This window comes from Panthera onca, chromosome A2 (genome assembly GCF_046562875.1).
Source record: "Panthera onca isolate mPanOnc1 chromosome A2, mPanOnc1 haplotype 2, whole genome shotgun sequence".
In the NCBI taxonomy this organism is placed as follows: Eukaryota; Metazoa; Chordata; class Mammalia; order Carnivora; family Felidae; genus Panthera; species Panthera onca.
Window position 1 is genome coordinate 161,138,147 of NC_138340.1, and position 16,291 is coordinate 161,154,437.

Here is a 16,291-nt window from a genome sequence, read left to right on the forward strand (position 1 = left end):
GGCAGGTTGGCATAACATCACGTCCGGAACACAAGTTGCTCTGTTCTTCTCTGAGGGTGCATTTGCCTACCACCTGGGTTGGTCACGCTGTGCCATCAGTGTCTGTGCCCGTGGTTCTCAAGACTTAGCGGGCTGCAGAGGCACCTGGAGGGCTTGTGAAAGCCCAGATTGCCAGCCCCCCCCCCCACCCCCTGGCATTTCTAACAAGTTCCCAATCTGCTACACAGATTGTAAAACTCAGGGCAGAGGGTGGAAGAGACACTTGCTTTTACTGATCTAACTGGTAAGACAACGTGTGGTTACATTAATTGAAACAGTACATTGGAAATGCCTCTGCTCGATTCCCCTCTGATTTGAATGTTAGTTTAGGAAAACGTTAAGCACACAGAGTGGGGGAAGGTAGCGATTCTTAAGTGCGTGTGTTTATTTGTGACTTGAGTCGGGAAAGTTTCCTGACTTCCAAAACATCCATCGGATACTAGCTGGGTTTCTATAAACCTCAGAATTCCGAGGGGATTGGACGCTGAAGAAAGAAAATGCTCCGTTCTATAGGCTGTGGGAACTGTTGTTTGTTTTGTTTTTTTTAATAAAGGATTCTGAAGAAGAAGAAGAAAATAAGAAAGAGGTACAAAACAGAACCATAATTCACCAGGAGGGCTGAGCAGGGAGCCTTGTTCAATATATGTAAGAGGGAAAAGAGAAGGAGAAAAATCAATCAGAACCATGTGAGTGTTGTTAGTTCTAACAATACCGCAGGTATCCAGAAGGTAATTATATGTGCATTTTATTGTAACAAATAGAGTCGTATTCTCCTCACCCTACACAATCTCTGGCAACGCAGAGGTTCTTTTACAGCGAAGTCTCCAGCCCTGAGCCTTGCCGAGTCATTAATATTTCATCTGAAAGAATGTAACATCTCGCACTGAAACCTGAGAGTAAGGTTTGGACACAGGCCTCAAAGGCGAGGATATTTTACCGCCGGAATACAGTGAGTGGGGACGATTTTTACTTTCTCTTTCTTTATCTTTTAGAAACAGGGAAGATTGACCAAGAGATTCACAAATACAACACCCCGGGATTCACCGGCTGCCTCTCCAGAGTCCAGTTCAACCAGATTGCGCCCCTCAAGGCGGCCTTGAGGCAGACCAACGCCTCCGCTCACGTCCACATTCAGGGCGAGCTGGTGGAGTCCAACTGCGGGGCCTCCCCGCTGACCCTCTCACCCATGTCGTCTGCCACCGACCCCTGGCACTTAGACCACTTGGATTCAGGTAAGGCAGGCTTGGCCAGGTTGCTTTATTTCCTTAAACCTCGGTGTCTTCGTCTGCAAAATGGGGTTATAACAGAACCTCGCTGGTGAGGTTGTTGGAGGATTAAGAGTGTGAAGGAATGGGTGAGCCCAGGAGTGCTTAGCACATAACCACGTGTGCAAAAGTTACCACCGTCAGCCTCGCTCGGAGCCAGAAGGAGATAAGGTAAGGCACGTGGGAACTATTGACTCATTTAAGCGGAATTAGGAGATGCCTAAACCGAGGTCTGCGAGGTGACTGTCAGATGACCCGATGCGTCACTTCCCCTACTTACGCCTTTATGAGTCACGGCAGCCCCACAGTCCAAGGCCAGGGGGCAAGCTTTACCGAAAGCAACACGGAGATTCCTCTCCCGACCGTGTATCTATGTGCATAATCCCGCACCCTTCCAGGTCCCAGGGGGTGCGTGTAAGCTTGCAAAACCCCGTGGATTTAGTCTCACTCCTGCAGGTGCCCAGACATGTACTTTGAAAGCACAGGCCTGCAATAAAGGCCGGCTCTTGGCTGCAAAATTAACTGGGAGGAACTTCACGGTCCCCATGACACCGAGTGGTGGGGAGCCATAGGTCTTTGTCCTCTGCTCTACTCAGCCCGACCTTGGGTCCGTTGGATCACCTCTCCAAGCCTCTACTTTGTCACCATGAGGTGAAGAGTGGGGTGCGATCTCCACAGCACCTCCACATCTAAGAGCCCGTGGGTGTCCGAAGCAACGTGTAATGTTCCTCAAGCTAGAAACAGGAAGAGGACGGTGAAGGCAATGTGGCTGGAGGCCTGGGTTCCAGCACTATCACTGCCTCTCATTAGCAGGTTAAACATAGACACGTTTCCTCAGTTTCCTCGTGAATAAAATGGGAGTCCTAAGAGGCACCTGGGTGGCTCAGTCAGTTAAGTGTCCGACTCTTGATTGGGGTTCAGGTCATGATCTCACGGCTCGTGGGATCGAGCCCCATGTTGGGCTCCACGCTGACAGCAAGGAGCCTGGTTGAGACTCTCTCTCTCCCTCCCTCTCTGCCCCTCCCCTGCTCATGTTCTCTCTCTCTCTGTCGCCTGCTTGAGATTCTCTCTCCCTCTCTCTCTGCCCCTCCCCTGCTCGTGTTCTCTCCCTCTGTCTCCAAATAAATAAACATTTTTTAATGGAGATTCTAAGACCCAGTTCACAGAATTCTACATGGGACGATATACTGAAAGCAGTTAAAATGGTTATAGACATGTAGCAAGCTTTTAAAAAGTTTAGCGGCAATAATGTTGTTATCGTGTTAGACACGATTTGCCGTGATGCTTGAATGTCCAGTAAAGGCTCCCAAGTCCTCCCCAACCCTAACTTCTAATCCATAACTGTTCATCATGTAAACGTCATGTGTTTGATTACTTTACGCATACTCCAGCCCGTACCCCGTATTTATGAGTTTCGGTGCCCTTCTCGTCACTGTGATTCCTTGCCGGGATTTGTGCCGCTAAGCTTTACAAAGCTTTGAAAAAAGCCAAAATTGCCCCACTGGCAGAACAGCCAATTTACAGACGAAACAATCCCCTTTGTTCCTTGCACATGGATTCCTATAACATGATGAGGGGTGCTGTGTGCCAAGGGCACTTATAAAGAATTCTCTTTTATGACTGTTGTCAGGATTGCGCAGCAGGCCGGTTGTTCCTCTTGGGCTGACCTGAACAAAAGAAAGCATCCCTAATGCCGAAAGAAGAAAAGGAGGAGTGACAATATGAGCTGAGAAAAGACCTGTGTCAGGACCACAGAAGAACAGAGATTTCTCAGATAAATTCCTCCAGATGCCAGAGCAGACCACGGCCACACAGGATCTTTGAAACGCTCAGGCTCTTAGGCTGTTACAGGTGCATGAGTCGTGAGCGTGTGTGGTCTAAGTCGGCTGCCAAGAGACCAGTTTCAAAAGCCTCTAGATGCTACTTGGGGCCGATAGGAGCTCACATTCACTGTGCTTTAATTAGTAAAGTGCCTGCTTTACGGTCTGAGAGATACAGTTGTAGGGGCCAGAGAGTTTGAGTTCATTTGTTGTGTAAAAATCACGCTTTCCGCGGGACAGTCTCATTCTTTTTGACGGATATGATGGAAATGTGTGTAGGGAACGTTACTGCAACCCAGATATCATGGTTGCACTACGTCATCTAAGGTCCCTTTCGCAGAGAATTTCCACTGGCACTGGGCCACAGCTCTCCCCTGGTGTTGACCGGTCGCTGCATGGATCTCGTCAGCCACTTCCATGATTGGGGGAATGCTTTTAAAGGAGTATGTGTGTCTGTCTCATGAGCTTTATTAAAGGGACAGAAAACAGCTTATGACCTATGAGGCAGAAGGCTTATTTAGATAACAAGATTTGATTTCTTTTTTTCTTTTAGGTCAATGAGAGAGAATGGGGGTGGCGGGCTGAATAGGGAACAGAGAAAGACCCAGATAAGGGGAGGTTACTTAATAGCAGCCTCCGGTGGCGTAGTGTCAGAGAGGAAGACCTTTTCCTCTATTCTCTTACGTTCTGTCCACGGGGGCCTGCAAATTAAACTGATAAAAAGCAGATTAACAGGAGAAGAAATGTATTCGTATGCGTTCAGGGGCTTACAAGAGAAAAACTCAATAAATGGCTGAAGCCAGATGCTTAAATACCTTACATAGTAGAGAAAAGGCCTCTATAGGAATAACAAGTGGGTTTCTAAAAGAAAAAAAAAACAGGAGATAAGAAAGTGTGATAATGCTTGTTCATACAAATATGAATGGTCTTTCTGGCTTCTTCAAGGCCGTAAAAGTCCCCTGGAGAGAGCACTTGTAGTAAGTTTACTCTCAGTCTCCTTCCTGGAAGTAAAAGCCTCATTTCCCAGAAATTCCTACTTTTAGTCAGATAAAGGAAATTCCAAAAAGATTTCTTTCTATATCTGATGCATCCCAAATGTCCTCAGCTTCAAATCCTCTTTGTACCAACTCTGGGGTCCTGAGTGAGCCCCCTTATCAGCAATTTGCCCCCTACTTTGGGGGGAGCCTTTTGCTTCCTTTCAGATGGTCTTTCTTACTCTATTTCCACATGAATCTTCACTGTCAGACATTCAGAAACGACAGTATATACACAAAACTACCATTGCCGCCTGTAAGTCGTGTGCTGCCCGAGTCTCCGTAGGTACAGGACAGGACAAGAATGAAAGTGAGAGCTAATTAGTCCTGGTTTGAGAAAAAGGACACTTAGAAGTAGATCGATTCATCTAGAGCCTTAGAAAGTGTGGTCCTCCACCAGCCACGTATTTCCCTGGAAGCTTGTTAGAAATGCAGAATCTGGGGCACCTGGGGGGCTCAGCCAGTTAAGTGTCCGACTTTGGCTCAGGTCATGATCTCACAGTTCGTGGGTTCAAGCCCCGGTTCGGGCTCTGTGCTGACAGCTCGGAGCCTGGAGCCTGCTTCGGATTCCGTGTCTCCCTCTTTCTCTGCCCCTCCCCTGCTAACTCTGTCTCTCTCTAAAATACAAAAACATTTTTAAAATTCTTAAAAAAAGAAAGAAAGAAATGCAGAATCCCAGGCCCCCACCTCAGCTGCACCAAATCAGCATCTACATTTTAGCAAGATTCCCAGGTGACTCATGCACATTAAAGTTTGAAGCACTTATCCGATGCAGCAGTTCTCGCTCTCAGATGCACCTTTGACTCACCTGGTCAGCTTTTAAAAATCCCGACATCCAAGCTGCACTCGTGACCAGTTAAGGCAAACACTCTGGAGGTTTGTATGAAGCCGTTACGTGGTGAAATCACAAATTAAAAGGTCGTAGTGGTAAGCTTACGAAAGGCTGGGTTCCTCTGACCATTTTGTTAGGAAGCTCACCAAGGCAGAGAAGTCCCATCGGCCTACCTACAACTGGAAAAATAGACTGAAGCCAAACAAACACGAAGCCCACCGAGTGGGGCCACAGTCCGTGGCTCTCACGTAAGTGCGTCATGATAGAAATGACTGCACCCAGGAAGGGGCCTCAGTTTGAGGAAAACGTCCAATTATTTTTTCAGTGTTTTGAATGAGCTGGCAAACTTAATATGAAAAGATATGGGGGGGGGGGTGGAAATGCTGCTTTAAAATAAAGTAGGTGCATTTATGGAGAATAGGGAGTCCTTAGGATTACAGGGATCTTAGTGACGAAGTAGGTCTACTCACTACATACTCACCCCAGGACATTTGCTTTGCAGAGACCTGGAAATCAGAATTCACAACCTCCACTCTTAGGTCTTGTTTTCTTTCTGCTCTCTTACATTTCTTACATCTTCGATGATACCAAACGACAGACCCAACAAATGTGTTCCAAGGGATGCTGGCTTAATGCGATACGATCCTTTTTCTCTTCCATGACACGTAAGGTATCCATTCCCTCTGTAAAGCCTTTTGGGGCTCTGTCACTGTTTTCCTAAGTGAGGGACGTTTATGGTTGGTCAGGCTGTGCACTGCAAAACTCTAAGGGATGCCATTTGCATTGCAGTCTATGGCTCCTGGAGCAGTGCAACCTGGGGGCCTCGATAGGGGGTCGCTAGATCCTTACGGGAAGAAAAGAGACAAGGCGTTATACAACATAGTGTTGTTTCCTGTTCACTTCTCTTTCAGGCCTTCTAATCTCGTCCAAGAGAAAGTCTCCGTGTAGCTCTAGGCCTGCCACCCTTGCTAATAAAAAAAGAACAGGCTTGACAGGCAATGGAATTACTTGGTAGGGATATAAAGTGTAATCAGTACATTTACTCATCTAAGAAATTGGGTATATTTTGGGGCATCTCAGTGGCTCATTCGAAGTGTCCAACTTCGGCTCAGGTCATGACCTCATGGTTCGTGAGTTCAAGCCCCACGTTGGGCTCTCTGCTGGCAGCTCAGAGCCTGGAGCCTGCTTCAGATTCTGTGTCTCCCTCTCTCTCAAAAAAAAAAAAAAAGAAAGAAAGAAATGAATAAACATTAAAAAAAGAAATGGGGTCAATTTAGTGAAAATAAGCGAATAAATAATAGGTTTTACACGGATTTGGCAAAAACAAAAAGGTGAAGCTGGTTCCCACGTGATTGGAATTTTCTGGAAAACACTGGACAGTTATAACAGCACCGTCACAAACACAAGGGCCTAATATGGGGCTGGTCGAGTGTAGTTTTTAAAGAGGAGAATAGCAAACAAAATGATGTTGATTTTATTTAAACCGATTCTGTATCAGAAGCATCCACTCGATCTTTTTCCTGCCCAGTTCCCCCCCCCCCCCCCCGAGAACAGGTATAGTCTGTTTCTAAAGCACATCATTATGGTTGTTAGAATATTTTTTTAGAACGGTGGTTGCAAGGTAGAAAAAACAAACCCTAGCTCTGGGCTGCAATTTATTTAAAGGTCACAGAGCACCAGAAAATTGCTGTGATTCACCTCTCAGAATTACGGGCTCGGTTTTTTCTCTTTGTCACATTTGCAGAATCTCATTTCCTTAAAATGGCACGGATTTGCCAGCAGAAAGACAACTGCAGATGGCAGTGCGCATTCTGCAAACTACAAAAACAAAACAAACACCAGAAAAAAACAAATCCAGGAGTCTGATGCCATAAATTTCCGCGCTAAGTAACGACTCCAAACTGCGCGTCGAGCTGTTTCATGATGCGTGCATCTGAAGTGTTGGGGAGTTTTATCCCATTCACGACATTGGATACCAAATACATCAGGACCAAAGGCCACAACGTGGGCTCTTTTGTAAAATATTAACTTAGAGGGGCCTGGGTGGCTCAGTCGGTTGGTTAAGGTCCTTGTGGTGGCTCAGTATAGCAGCTCCTTGCCTGTCAGATCCCAGAATACAGCTCCCCAGGCCCTGGCCAGGAAGTCTGAGGTTGCAACCCTCAAAGGTATTTTAGGACTGGAAAGAGCAAGGTGATTTCTAAAGGCGCCCCCGCCTCTACTGCCACGAGTTATAATGACTCGGTTTCTTGTCTATATTCCAAATTTCCTTTCCACCGTCTGAAGATAAAATATTTTTGTATCTTCATGGGCAAAGGAGTATGGATGTAGCGAACATTTTAAAGCTGCCTCTATCAGGGTGCCTGGGTGGCTCAGTCGGTTAAGCGTCCGACTTCGGCTCAGGTCATGATCTCACGGTCCGTGAGTTCGAGCCCCGCGTCGGGCTCTGTGCTGACAGCTCGGAGCCTGGAGCCTGCTTCGGATTCTGGGTCTCCCTCTCTCTCTGCCCCTCCCGCACTCCTGCTCTGTCTCTCTCACTCTCAAAAATGGATAAATGTTAAAAAAAAATTAAAAAAAAATAAAGCTGCATCTATTCTGTTTCCTCCATAATTACAAGCTGGTAGTTGGTTTTCTGTCCCACCTGCAAGCACTTAAAATAATTGTTCCAGCTCTTATAATTACATCGTAATCATTTCCGAGCAGATCCCTGTTTTCATCCTTACACTAAGATTGCATGATTAATGCATTTAATCTCTGATACCTAATCTTTTTTATTACATTTTGTGGGTTTTGTATCCTTCGGTGACCAAAACAGTACACGTTTATTCAAGTGCAAGGAATAATTATCACCCCCTTTTTAAATGCGTGCTCTTCCTGCAAAGGGTCCAAATTGTCCTTTGCTGTAGAAGCCCCCGGCGTATTTATGTAAGCCTAAGTCACGTACAACATCAGAGTTACCGATTTGCAGTCACAGGGTCATTGACGTTCCCAACTTTTGTTTCCATAATGAACAGCTTTCTACACATGATTTCACTGGGTTGGGGGGGATGCATTTTTAATTTTGGTAGCTGTTCTATATCACCCTCCACAAGTACAGGACCTCCAATCCAGTCAGATATGGGTGTTTCCTTCCCCACACCCTCACCAACCCAGGACATCGGAATGCTCTTTTGAATTTTGCTCTATCTTTTTTGAAAAAAAAAAAATTTTTTTAATTGTTTTAATTTGGGTTTCATTAATCACGAGAGAGATTAAGTCTCTTTGTATACGTTAACGAGTCACTCGTAGTTATTTTGCTGTGGCCTGTTTCCATTCTTTGACCAAAGAATTATTTACATATTTATATCCTTTCCTCTTTGCTTGCTGGTCATTTCCTACTTGGCTTACAAGAATCCTTTATGTGTTGAGTAAATTAGTATTTTACGACATGGTTGAATGATTTCCTAGTGTGATCTCTAGTTTTTGAATGTATGAGGGTTTCTTTCCATGTAAACATTTTTAAATTTTAGAGGATGAAATACACAGTGTTTCATGGCATTTGGGTTTTATGTCGTGCCCCCTCCATTCAGAAATTATTTTAATTATTTCACATATTTTTCTAATGGCTTTGTTTTATTTGTAAGATTTACACATTTAATCCGCCTAGAATTTATTTGGATGGAAGGAGGAAGGTAGGAATCCCACTTTATTTTTTTCCAGCTGGCCAGCCAGTTGTTCTGGCACTGTGGGTGAGCTCCCGTCCTCTCCCCTGCCTTTATCATAGTCACAATTGCCCTTTTTATTTTTAGTCTTTTAAGTTTATTTATTTTGAGAGAGAGAGAAAGAAAGAGCTTGCAGGCGGGGGAAGGGCAGGGAGAGAGGGAGAGAGAGAATCCCAGGCAGGCTCCGCACTGTCAGCACAGAGCCCGACAAGAGGCTCGAACTCACAAACTGTGAGATCACGGCCTGAGCCGAAATCAAGAGTCAGACGCTTAACCGACCGAACCACCCAGGTGTCTGGACTTCCTGATCGATCGCGTTGATCTGACTCTTCATGAGACGGCAGCAAGCGGTGATGATGATTCAGCTTTTATACCAGTAGTTGGTATTTCATAAGGTTGGTTTCCTTTTCGTGCTTTTTTCAAAATTTTCCTATCCTTACACACTGACGCTTCCCACGTGATGTTAGAATTCCTGTCATTTCGTTGGGATTCTCTAGAATTTGATTGAGATTGAATTGTATGTGTAAAGTAATTGCAGGATAATTGACACCTATGCAAATAATATTTCCCTGCCCAGCAAGCAAATGTCTTTCCATTTATTGTCTTCCCTTCCCGTTATTCAATATTCATGTAGATATAACTTTAAAACATTTCCTGATAAACTTCTCAGTTGTTTCCCTTTTTTGTCGAGGCACAAAACCCAAAAGCAATCAAAAACAAAAACAAACACAGAAAAAAACCTCGTCTTAAGGTGAGTTACTTTGGCACCAAATTACATCAGCAAAATTCTTCACAGCAGCACCCAGATGAATGTTTGATTAAATATAAGCGAGACGAGGTATGTGTACAACAAGGGCCATCTTAGAATTCTACCTAATGTGTAACCTACCATACACGTATTCACATTTTAAGGATTCTTGCTTGGGTAAGTCTTAGCAGAGTTGGGTGTTGAATGGTATCTAATGCCATTTCAACATCTATGGGCACGATCATGTTCTTGGATAAAGTAATGGGGTGAATTATAGCAATAGATCTCCAAATCGTGAACCGAGCGTTCATTCCTAGCATTAACCACATTCAGTCATGGAGAGGCATTGACTCAAGGTATAGCTAAAGTAATTTTACTCACACTTCGTTTAGGTTAGTAGTTTGGTTTTTGTTTGTTTTTGACGTTAATAATTCTTGGCTGAAATATGTTTATAGCATCCTTTTACTTTTTGGCTGGGGGAGGGGGGTGCAGATATGGGTTTTATACACTTATGCCAGCTTCATAAAAAGGAGCCATCCTGCAAGAAATGTGGGAGGCCTCTAGGAGAGCAATCTCACACTGACCAGAAAGAAAACCTGGACCTCCCTGCTGCAACCACAAAGGCTGAGTTCTACCAACAACAAGAACGAGCTTGGAAACAAACGTTTCTTTAGAGCTTCCCGACAAGAACTCAGCCTTGGCGACATCAGATTTCAGTCTTGTGATCCCTAGCCACACCATACTGGGTTTGTCCATCACCCTCCAACTCACAGAGTAACAAACAAGTGTCATCCAAACTTAAATTGAACTAAGAATCCCCTGGGGAAATTGATGAGTAAGGTTGAGTTGGGCAGAGATGGGTTTGAGAGCCTGCTTTTCTGACAAGCCCCCAGGTGATGCCGATGCTTTGGGTCCAAGGACCTCACTGTCTGTGGCAAGAATATAAATAGCCTTGGAGCATCCCCTGTACCTTGTAAGTTTAATAGACTCACTCCCGGGGCGCCTGGGTGGCTCAGTTGGTTAAGTGTTCGGCTCAGGTCATGATCTCACGGTTCATGAGTTCTAGCCCCGCGTCGGGCTCTGTGCTGACAGCTCGGAGCCTAGAGCCTGCTTCAGATTCTGTCTCCCTCTCTCTCTGCCCCTCCCCTGCTAACGCTCTGTCTCTCTCTCAAAAATGAATAAACGTTAAAAAAAAATTTTTAATAGACTTAACCCGTAAAACCAATGGAGCCTACTGGCTTGTTCTTGTTTGTTTTTTAGTGGGCATACCTCTTTGACAACCCCCAATTTCCTTTATGATAATTGGTTTCATTAGATTTGTTTTCTCATGTATAATAATTTGTTATATTGTATTCTTCCAGAAATGTGTGCTTTTAATCTAGGTTTTCAAATTCATTTCCATAGAGTGGAACAAAATAAGTTTTTATAATTAATATCCATTCTCTAGAAACTTTCTTAGTCAAATATCTTATACTAGGTTTAGGATTTTCCCCTTTTCTTCTTAGAGTATCTGACTTTTTTTTTTTTTTTTCTCAAAGAACCAGCTCTGGATTTATTTATTCTATCATGTTTCTATTTTCTTTTCCCAGATGCTTTTATCTTGACTTCTTTGAATATATATCCATGCTCTTTAACTTTGTGATTTGAATGTTCAATGATCTCATTTTCATCACTGGCGTGTGTATGATATCTTCTCACAGAGAAATGTGAACCAAAGTTAACAAATCTAAGGTCCAAGCCCAAGGCTCACTCTTGACCGCACCTCCCAGATGGCAGATTCCAGACGCAGTGTCTTGGCATGAATACTTTTAACCAAGGCATCTGAGAAGCCTCGAGAGCCCACACAGCCTTTCCAAGTCACTGCAATAACAGAGCTGGCAGGCTTGTGCTTTGCAAAGCCGTGGGGGCCGTGGTGAAGAGATGAGGGATGTAGGTGGCTCAGGTGCGGGCAGCAGGGTGCTACCCCCTTTCAGCCTCACCCCTGCACACCGTCCCCTCCTCACACCTGCTACTTCCTAGTGGCTCCCGCGCCTGACAGGGGCAGAGGGCTGCCTTCCCCCAAAGCTTCCATTCTTTCCTAACCGGGACTCTCTAACTTTCTAGAACTCCACTGGGGAAAAATCCGAAGGGGCTCAAACCTCCAGCTTTGGGACAACGTGTAAGGCCCTTCTTTCCTGCCTCACGGGGACTTCTTTCAGTCCGGTTTTCCCCCGCCTCTCTTGCTGTCTTCCTTTCCCCTTGTCCCTCGCAACAGATTTGAAAGCCAAGAAGGTTAGGATTCTGTTGTTCTCTGTGCTCTGCACGCCCCCCCCCCCCCCCCCGCCCTGACCCCATCACACCTGGCCCCGTCCTTGGAGCCCCACCTCTCCCAGATCTGTCCCTGGCTGTCCTCACTCAGGGCCAGGAAGGGCAGAGGAATACCCAACACGTTGCTATGGTGACTTCTCCGTGGACCACAGAACCACAGACTCCAATGGTTCCCGCTCTCCATTTTTGCCTCATTCTCGTGTCGTAGCAATGTTACGAGACGCCCACAGAAGTGAAGCAGGTTTGACTTCTGTGTGGTCCGGGGATGTCTGAGTCTGACCTTGGTTCCACGAGCCACCCGTCTGAAGCCTCCTCCTGCTGTGCTGTGTCTTTGAGCATCCATGCAGATCCCTTGGAGGCATTCAGGGGAGCTCAGCATCTTCCACATGAATCCAGCATTGCTTCCTTTACTGACTCTGTCACTCAGAAAGACTATTTTGTCAGAAGCCCTGGGTGTGAATCCTCCCGAGGGAATCCCTGCCAGTCGCCCCCCCCCCCCCGGGAAATGCTAATTCTACCTTTGCTGGCAAATCGGGGGCCTTGTGTCCTTGCCTCTGATTTGGAAAGTCACAGAAACGTTACCCAGATGAAGTGTTTGACCCAATGCCATCCGCTCTTCAGGGGAAAGTCCCTCTAAACACAGCCAACAAACAGGCGACAAGTCGTTTCGCTCGTTTGGAGAGATCTTTGGTGGATTCCCCAGGCTCTGCACAGACTACTCAGAAATGTCTAAAGACCCAGGGGGATTCTCGATTCTGCGGCTCAGTTTCCTCCAGAGAGTAACCCCGGAAGGCTTCGGGGAAGAAAGTAAAATCAACTTTACGTTAAAATGTGCATAAAAATCCAGATGAATGTGGTTGCAATTATTTTCAACCTAGGGATGGACACGGGTTGCTCTGAAATTTCCCGCTTAGAAAGGCTAAAAGCGATTTTCGAGAAATTACTTGGGAATTTTAACTTTTAGAAGACTGGAAAAGATAAAGACAGAAATGATAGCTTCGATTTGTGAGCAACTTTAACGCTTCAGTGTCTGGTTTTGTTCTATCCTCACAGCGGCCCTATGTGGTATGTGTGGACGGTATTAGCCACATTTTCGTAAAGATAAGAAAAACCAGGGCCCCTGGGTGGCTCGATCGGTTAAGCATCTGACTCTTGATTTCAGCTCCGGTCATGATCTTGGGGTCCGTGAGTTCAAGCCCCGCCTCAGGCTCTTTGCTGACGGTGTGGAAACTGCTTGGGATTCTCCCTCTCCCTCTCTCTCTGCCTTTCCCCTGCACGTGCATGCATAGGCACACACATTCTCTCTCTCTCTCTCTCTCTCTCAAAATAAATAAACATTAAAAAATATATATATAAGGAAATCGACTCACAAAATTAATGCATTCATTCTGTCAATGAACAAACACCTCAGTGGCTGCAACTCAGCTCTGGCTGCACATTAGCATCACCGGGGCAGTTTTTTAAAACTCCCGATGCCTGTTCCCCATCCCCGAGAGATTCCTCATGTGCAGTCAGGACTGAGCCAGCGGCCCCAGTGTTTACAGCACCTCGCCCAAAACTATACAGAGAATAGCATGATCGGGTCTCAAATTCAGGTATACCCCATTTTTCCTTCCTCTCAATAGAAACTTTAAACGTAAAAGAATTTCAGTCCCTATTCAGAGTTGTGTTCCTCCCTTCTGACATCTCTTAAATATAATGCAGGAGTCTGAAATAATAACTGTGTCCCTAGAGGCGAAATCCCCGCTACAAAATACACCTTCCTTTTTCTTTTTTTTTTTTCCCCCCCACTGTCTCTTTTTTGATGTGGAAGAAATCATACCGAAGACTGCTAGAGCCAATTAAGTATTTTTTCACACTCTGTTGACCCAAAAGAACTGTGTTAGAGCCACATGGCTGGTGCTGGAAGTTTATCCCATCCTGGTAATGATGTGAGCCAGCGCTGGGGAGGAATCTATTTGTGGAAAACACCGGGAAGCTTTCATTGGTTTTACAGGGTTCTTTTTTGATGATCCTTAGTCATTCCACCTGCCAACAAGCAAAGATGGTTGTCTTCTGAGATCCAAGGTTAATTCAAGAAGAGAACAGCTCAAAAGACAGCAGACATCTCTAGCTTGAGAGTTGTATATTCAGTTTTACGAGGTCAGCCTTCTTGGAAGAAAAGCCATTGTCTTGGGATTGGAATTAGAAACGTTCACTTGTGCTAACACAGCCAAAAAGAGTATTTCAAAAGCAAGAGCCCAGCTGGGCATTGATAAAAGACTTAAAATGTGTGCAGAATTAATTTTTAAAAGTACTTTCTGTCTGCTCACCCCCCACCACTTCGAATAGACCACACAGTGGAGCCAGAACCCCGTCAGCGGGCTGTGATCTGGGCGAATGCCGCTGTGGTCTGAGATACGCTCCCCACCTAGACACTGGTTTCTGAACTCTTAGGGATAAAAAGGGTTAATTTTACATTTTGAGGAAATAGCAGTGGGGCACCTGGGTGGCCCAGGCAGTTAAGTTTATCTGACTCTTGATTTCGGCTCAGGTCATGATCCCAAAGTCGTGGGATCTAGCTCCGTGTCAGGCTCTTTGCTGGGAGCAGAGCCTACTTGGGATTCTCTCTCTCTCTTTCTCCCTCTCTCCCTCTCCCTCTCTCTCCCCCTGTCTCTCTCTCCCTCTCTCCCTCTCTCTATCTCCCTCCCCTTCCCCTTCCCCCCTTCCCTATTTGCACTCTCTCTCTCACACACACAAAATAAATAAATAAACATGAAAGGAAGGAAGGAAGGAAGGAAGGAAGGAAGGAAGGAAGGAAGGAAAAAGAAAAAAGAAAAGAAAAGAAAAAAGAAAAGAAAAGAAACAGCAGTTATAACGCGACCTCCTCCAAAGCCCAAACCGAGTGGACATTGACAGACCAGTCTACAGAGAGCAGGACCGTATTCATCACCTAAAACAGAAGACAGCATTGCCCGCAAGTCAAGATATAGATGTTATAGCAGATTAAATGTTTTTTAACGTGCATTTGATTTTTCACTGTACTACCTTGAAAGACGTACGATGGTGACAAAAACAAATCAGGAATATCCAGCTGCTTCCAAAAGAGCTATCCACAGTCAAATTATGGCCTTGGAATCTACTGGAAATCTCCATAAAGGGGGAGTAAAAGGATACGTTCATCCTTGCCTGATTCCTCATATGATGAAATGTGCCTCAATGTTCTCACGAATGAGGAAACTCATCTCTTGGGTAGATAAAAAAGCTATTTTCACCAAGCTTCCGCACCATAAATTCTGGAAGTCCAAAGCCTTTACTGAGACGTGCGTAACCCCAAGTGGACATGTTTCTCAGCAGAAGCCCGGAGACCATGGCCTCAAGGTCTCCTGAAGATGTTGGCCTTCTGAATGGTGCCAGCTCAAACACCTGTCAGGGAGGAGAGGAAGTACAGCAGGAAATGTCTTTAAAAGATGCATTTTTGGCTCATTCGCTACGATTGGTATCTTCTTGCCGTCTTTATTTTCTCAGCCACCCTCTCCTTGGAAACTGAGACTCTTTCCACTGTCGAACAGACAACCAATTCTCGCTGGGACCGCTTTGCCAACAGGTAACCACAAATTGTGTTAGCTGGGACCCCTGCGTAGCGGGGATGTTCACCAGGCTTGATAAATGTATCTGTAAACGGTGACCCAGCACGTCCTCAAGTGACAGTCACTCTGGTGCTTCGGAATATTGGACAACCACGTTCCTCTGTAGCCGCTGGCCTTCCCCCCTGAGCTGGCCGCCTTCTCTCAACCTCCACCCATATATGCACCAGCAGCAAGGAGACAAGATTTCTCTCAAAAAAACGAGTCAATTCCAGTAAATCAATCATATTCCCCCAGATCTGGGGCTTCTGCACTCCTGATGACACCAGCACAGATTTATTTACACCTTGTGGCAGAGGAACGCGGTGACTGCAGAGCCCCGCAGACAGGAGCATGACCCTCTTCATCGTGAAGGGAAGGCCACACCACCGGGCTCCCCAGCCCTCGCTCTGGGGCTCCCTGATCTAGACTTTCAAGGCTCGGCTTGAGAACCACAGCAAGATGCACAGAAGCGTCTTTAATGAGTCCACAGGGCTCACACTTAGGTGACGGGCACCTACCCGCTGCAAGACTGAACACTTCCGTGCGGTGTAGCCTGCTCCGCGGGAGGGAGACGTTGAGGGAGTCAACCCGTGACAGCCGGCTGTCACCGTCTCTGACCCACAGGGCCTGTGACATCATCCGGCAACAGCTCCGACGACGGACTCATCAACGATTGTAACTAACATGAAAGAAGGAACAGTTTGCCCACCTGAGAAATAAGAGGACGCCTTTGCCCACCGTGGAAATGGACGCCCAGCGTCTTACCTGTTTATTTCATGGAATACCAAGACTGAACTCGTGTCAGTAACGAGCTGTTTCCAACTCAAATACCTATTATGGGCAGTCGGACAAAAGAACGTGGTGTTCAGCCTGGTCTGGGAATATCCATGAATCTTTTTTCCTGAAAGGCAATTGAGACAACTCAGAGTTGGCTAAAAAA

At 45.8% G+C, this 16,291-nt stretch overlaps 1 protein-coding gene across 1 annotated transcript in view; it reads left to right on the top strand.

The window, feature by feature from the left end:
* The window catches only part of CNTNAP2 (contactin associated protein 2), a 1,969,961-nt gene that overhangs the window by 1,936,234 nt on the left and 17,436 nt on the right, over window positions 1-16,291 (top strand). The window contains exon 22 of the mRNA XM_060633381.3: window positions 1,032-1,271. Coding sequence (XP_060489364.1) covers window positions 1,032-1,271 — 240 coding nt within the window. The remainder of the gene's footprint in view (window positions 1-1,031; window positions 1,272-16,291) is intronic.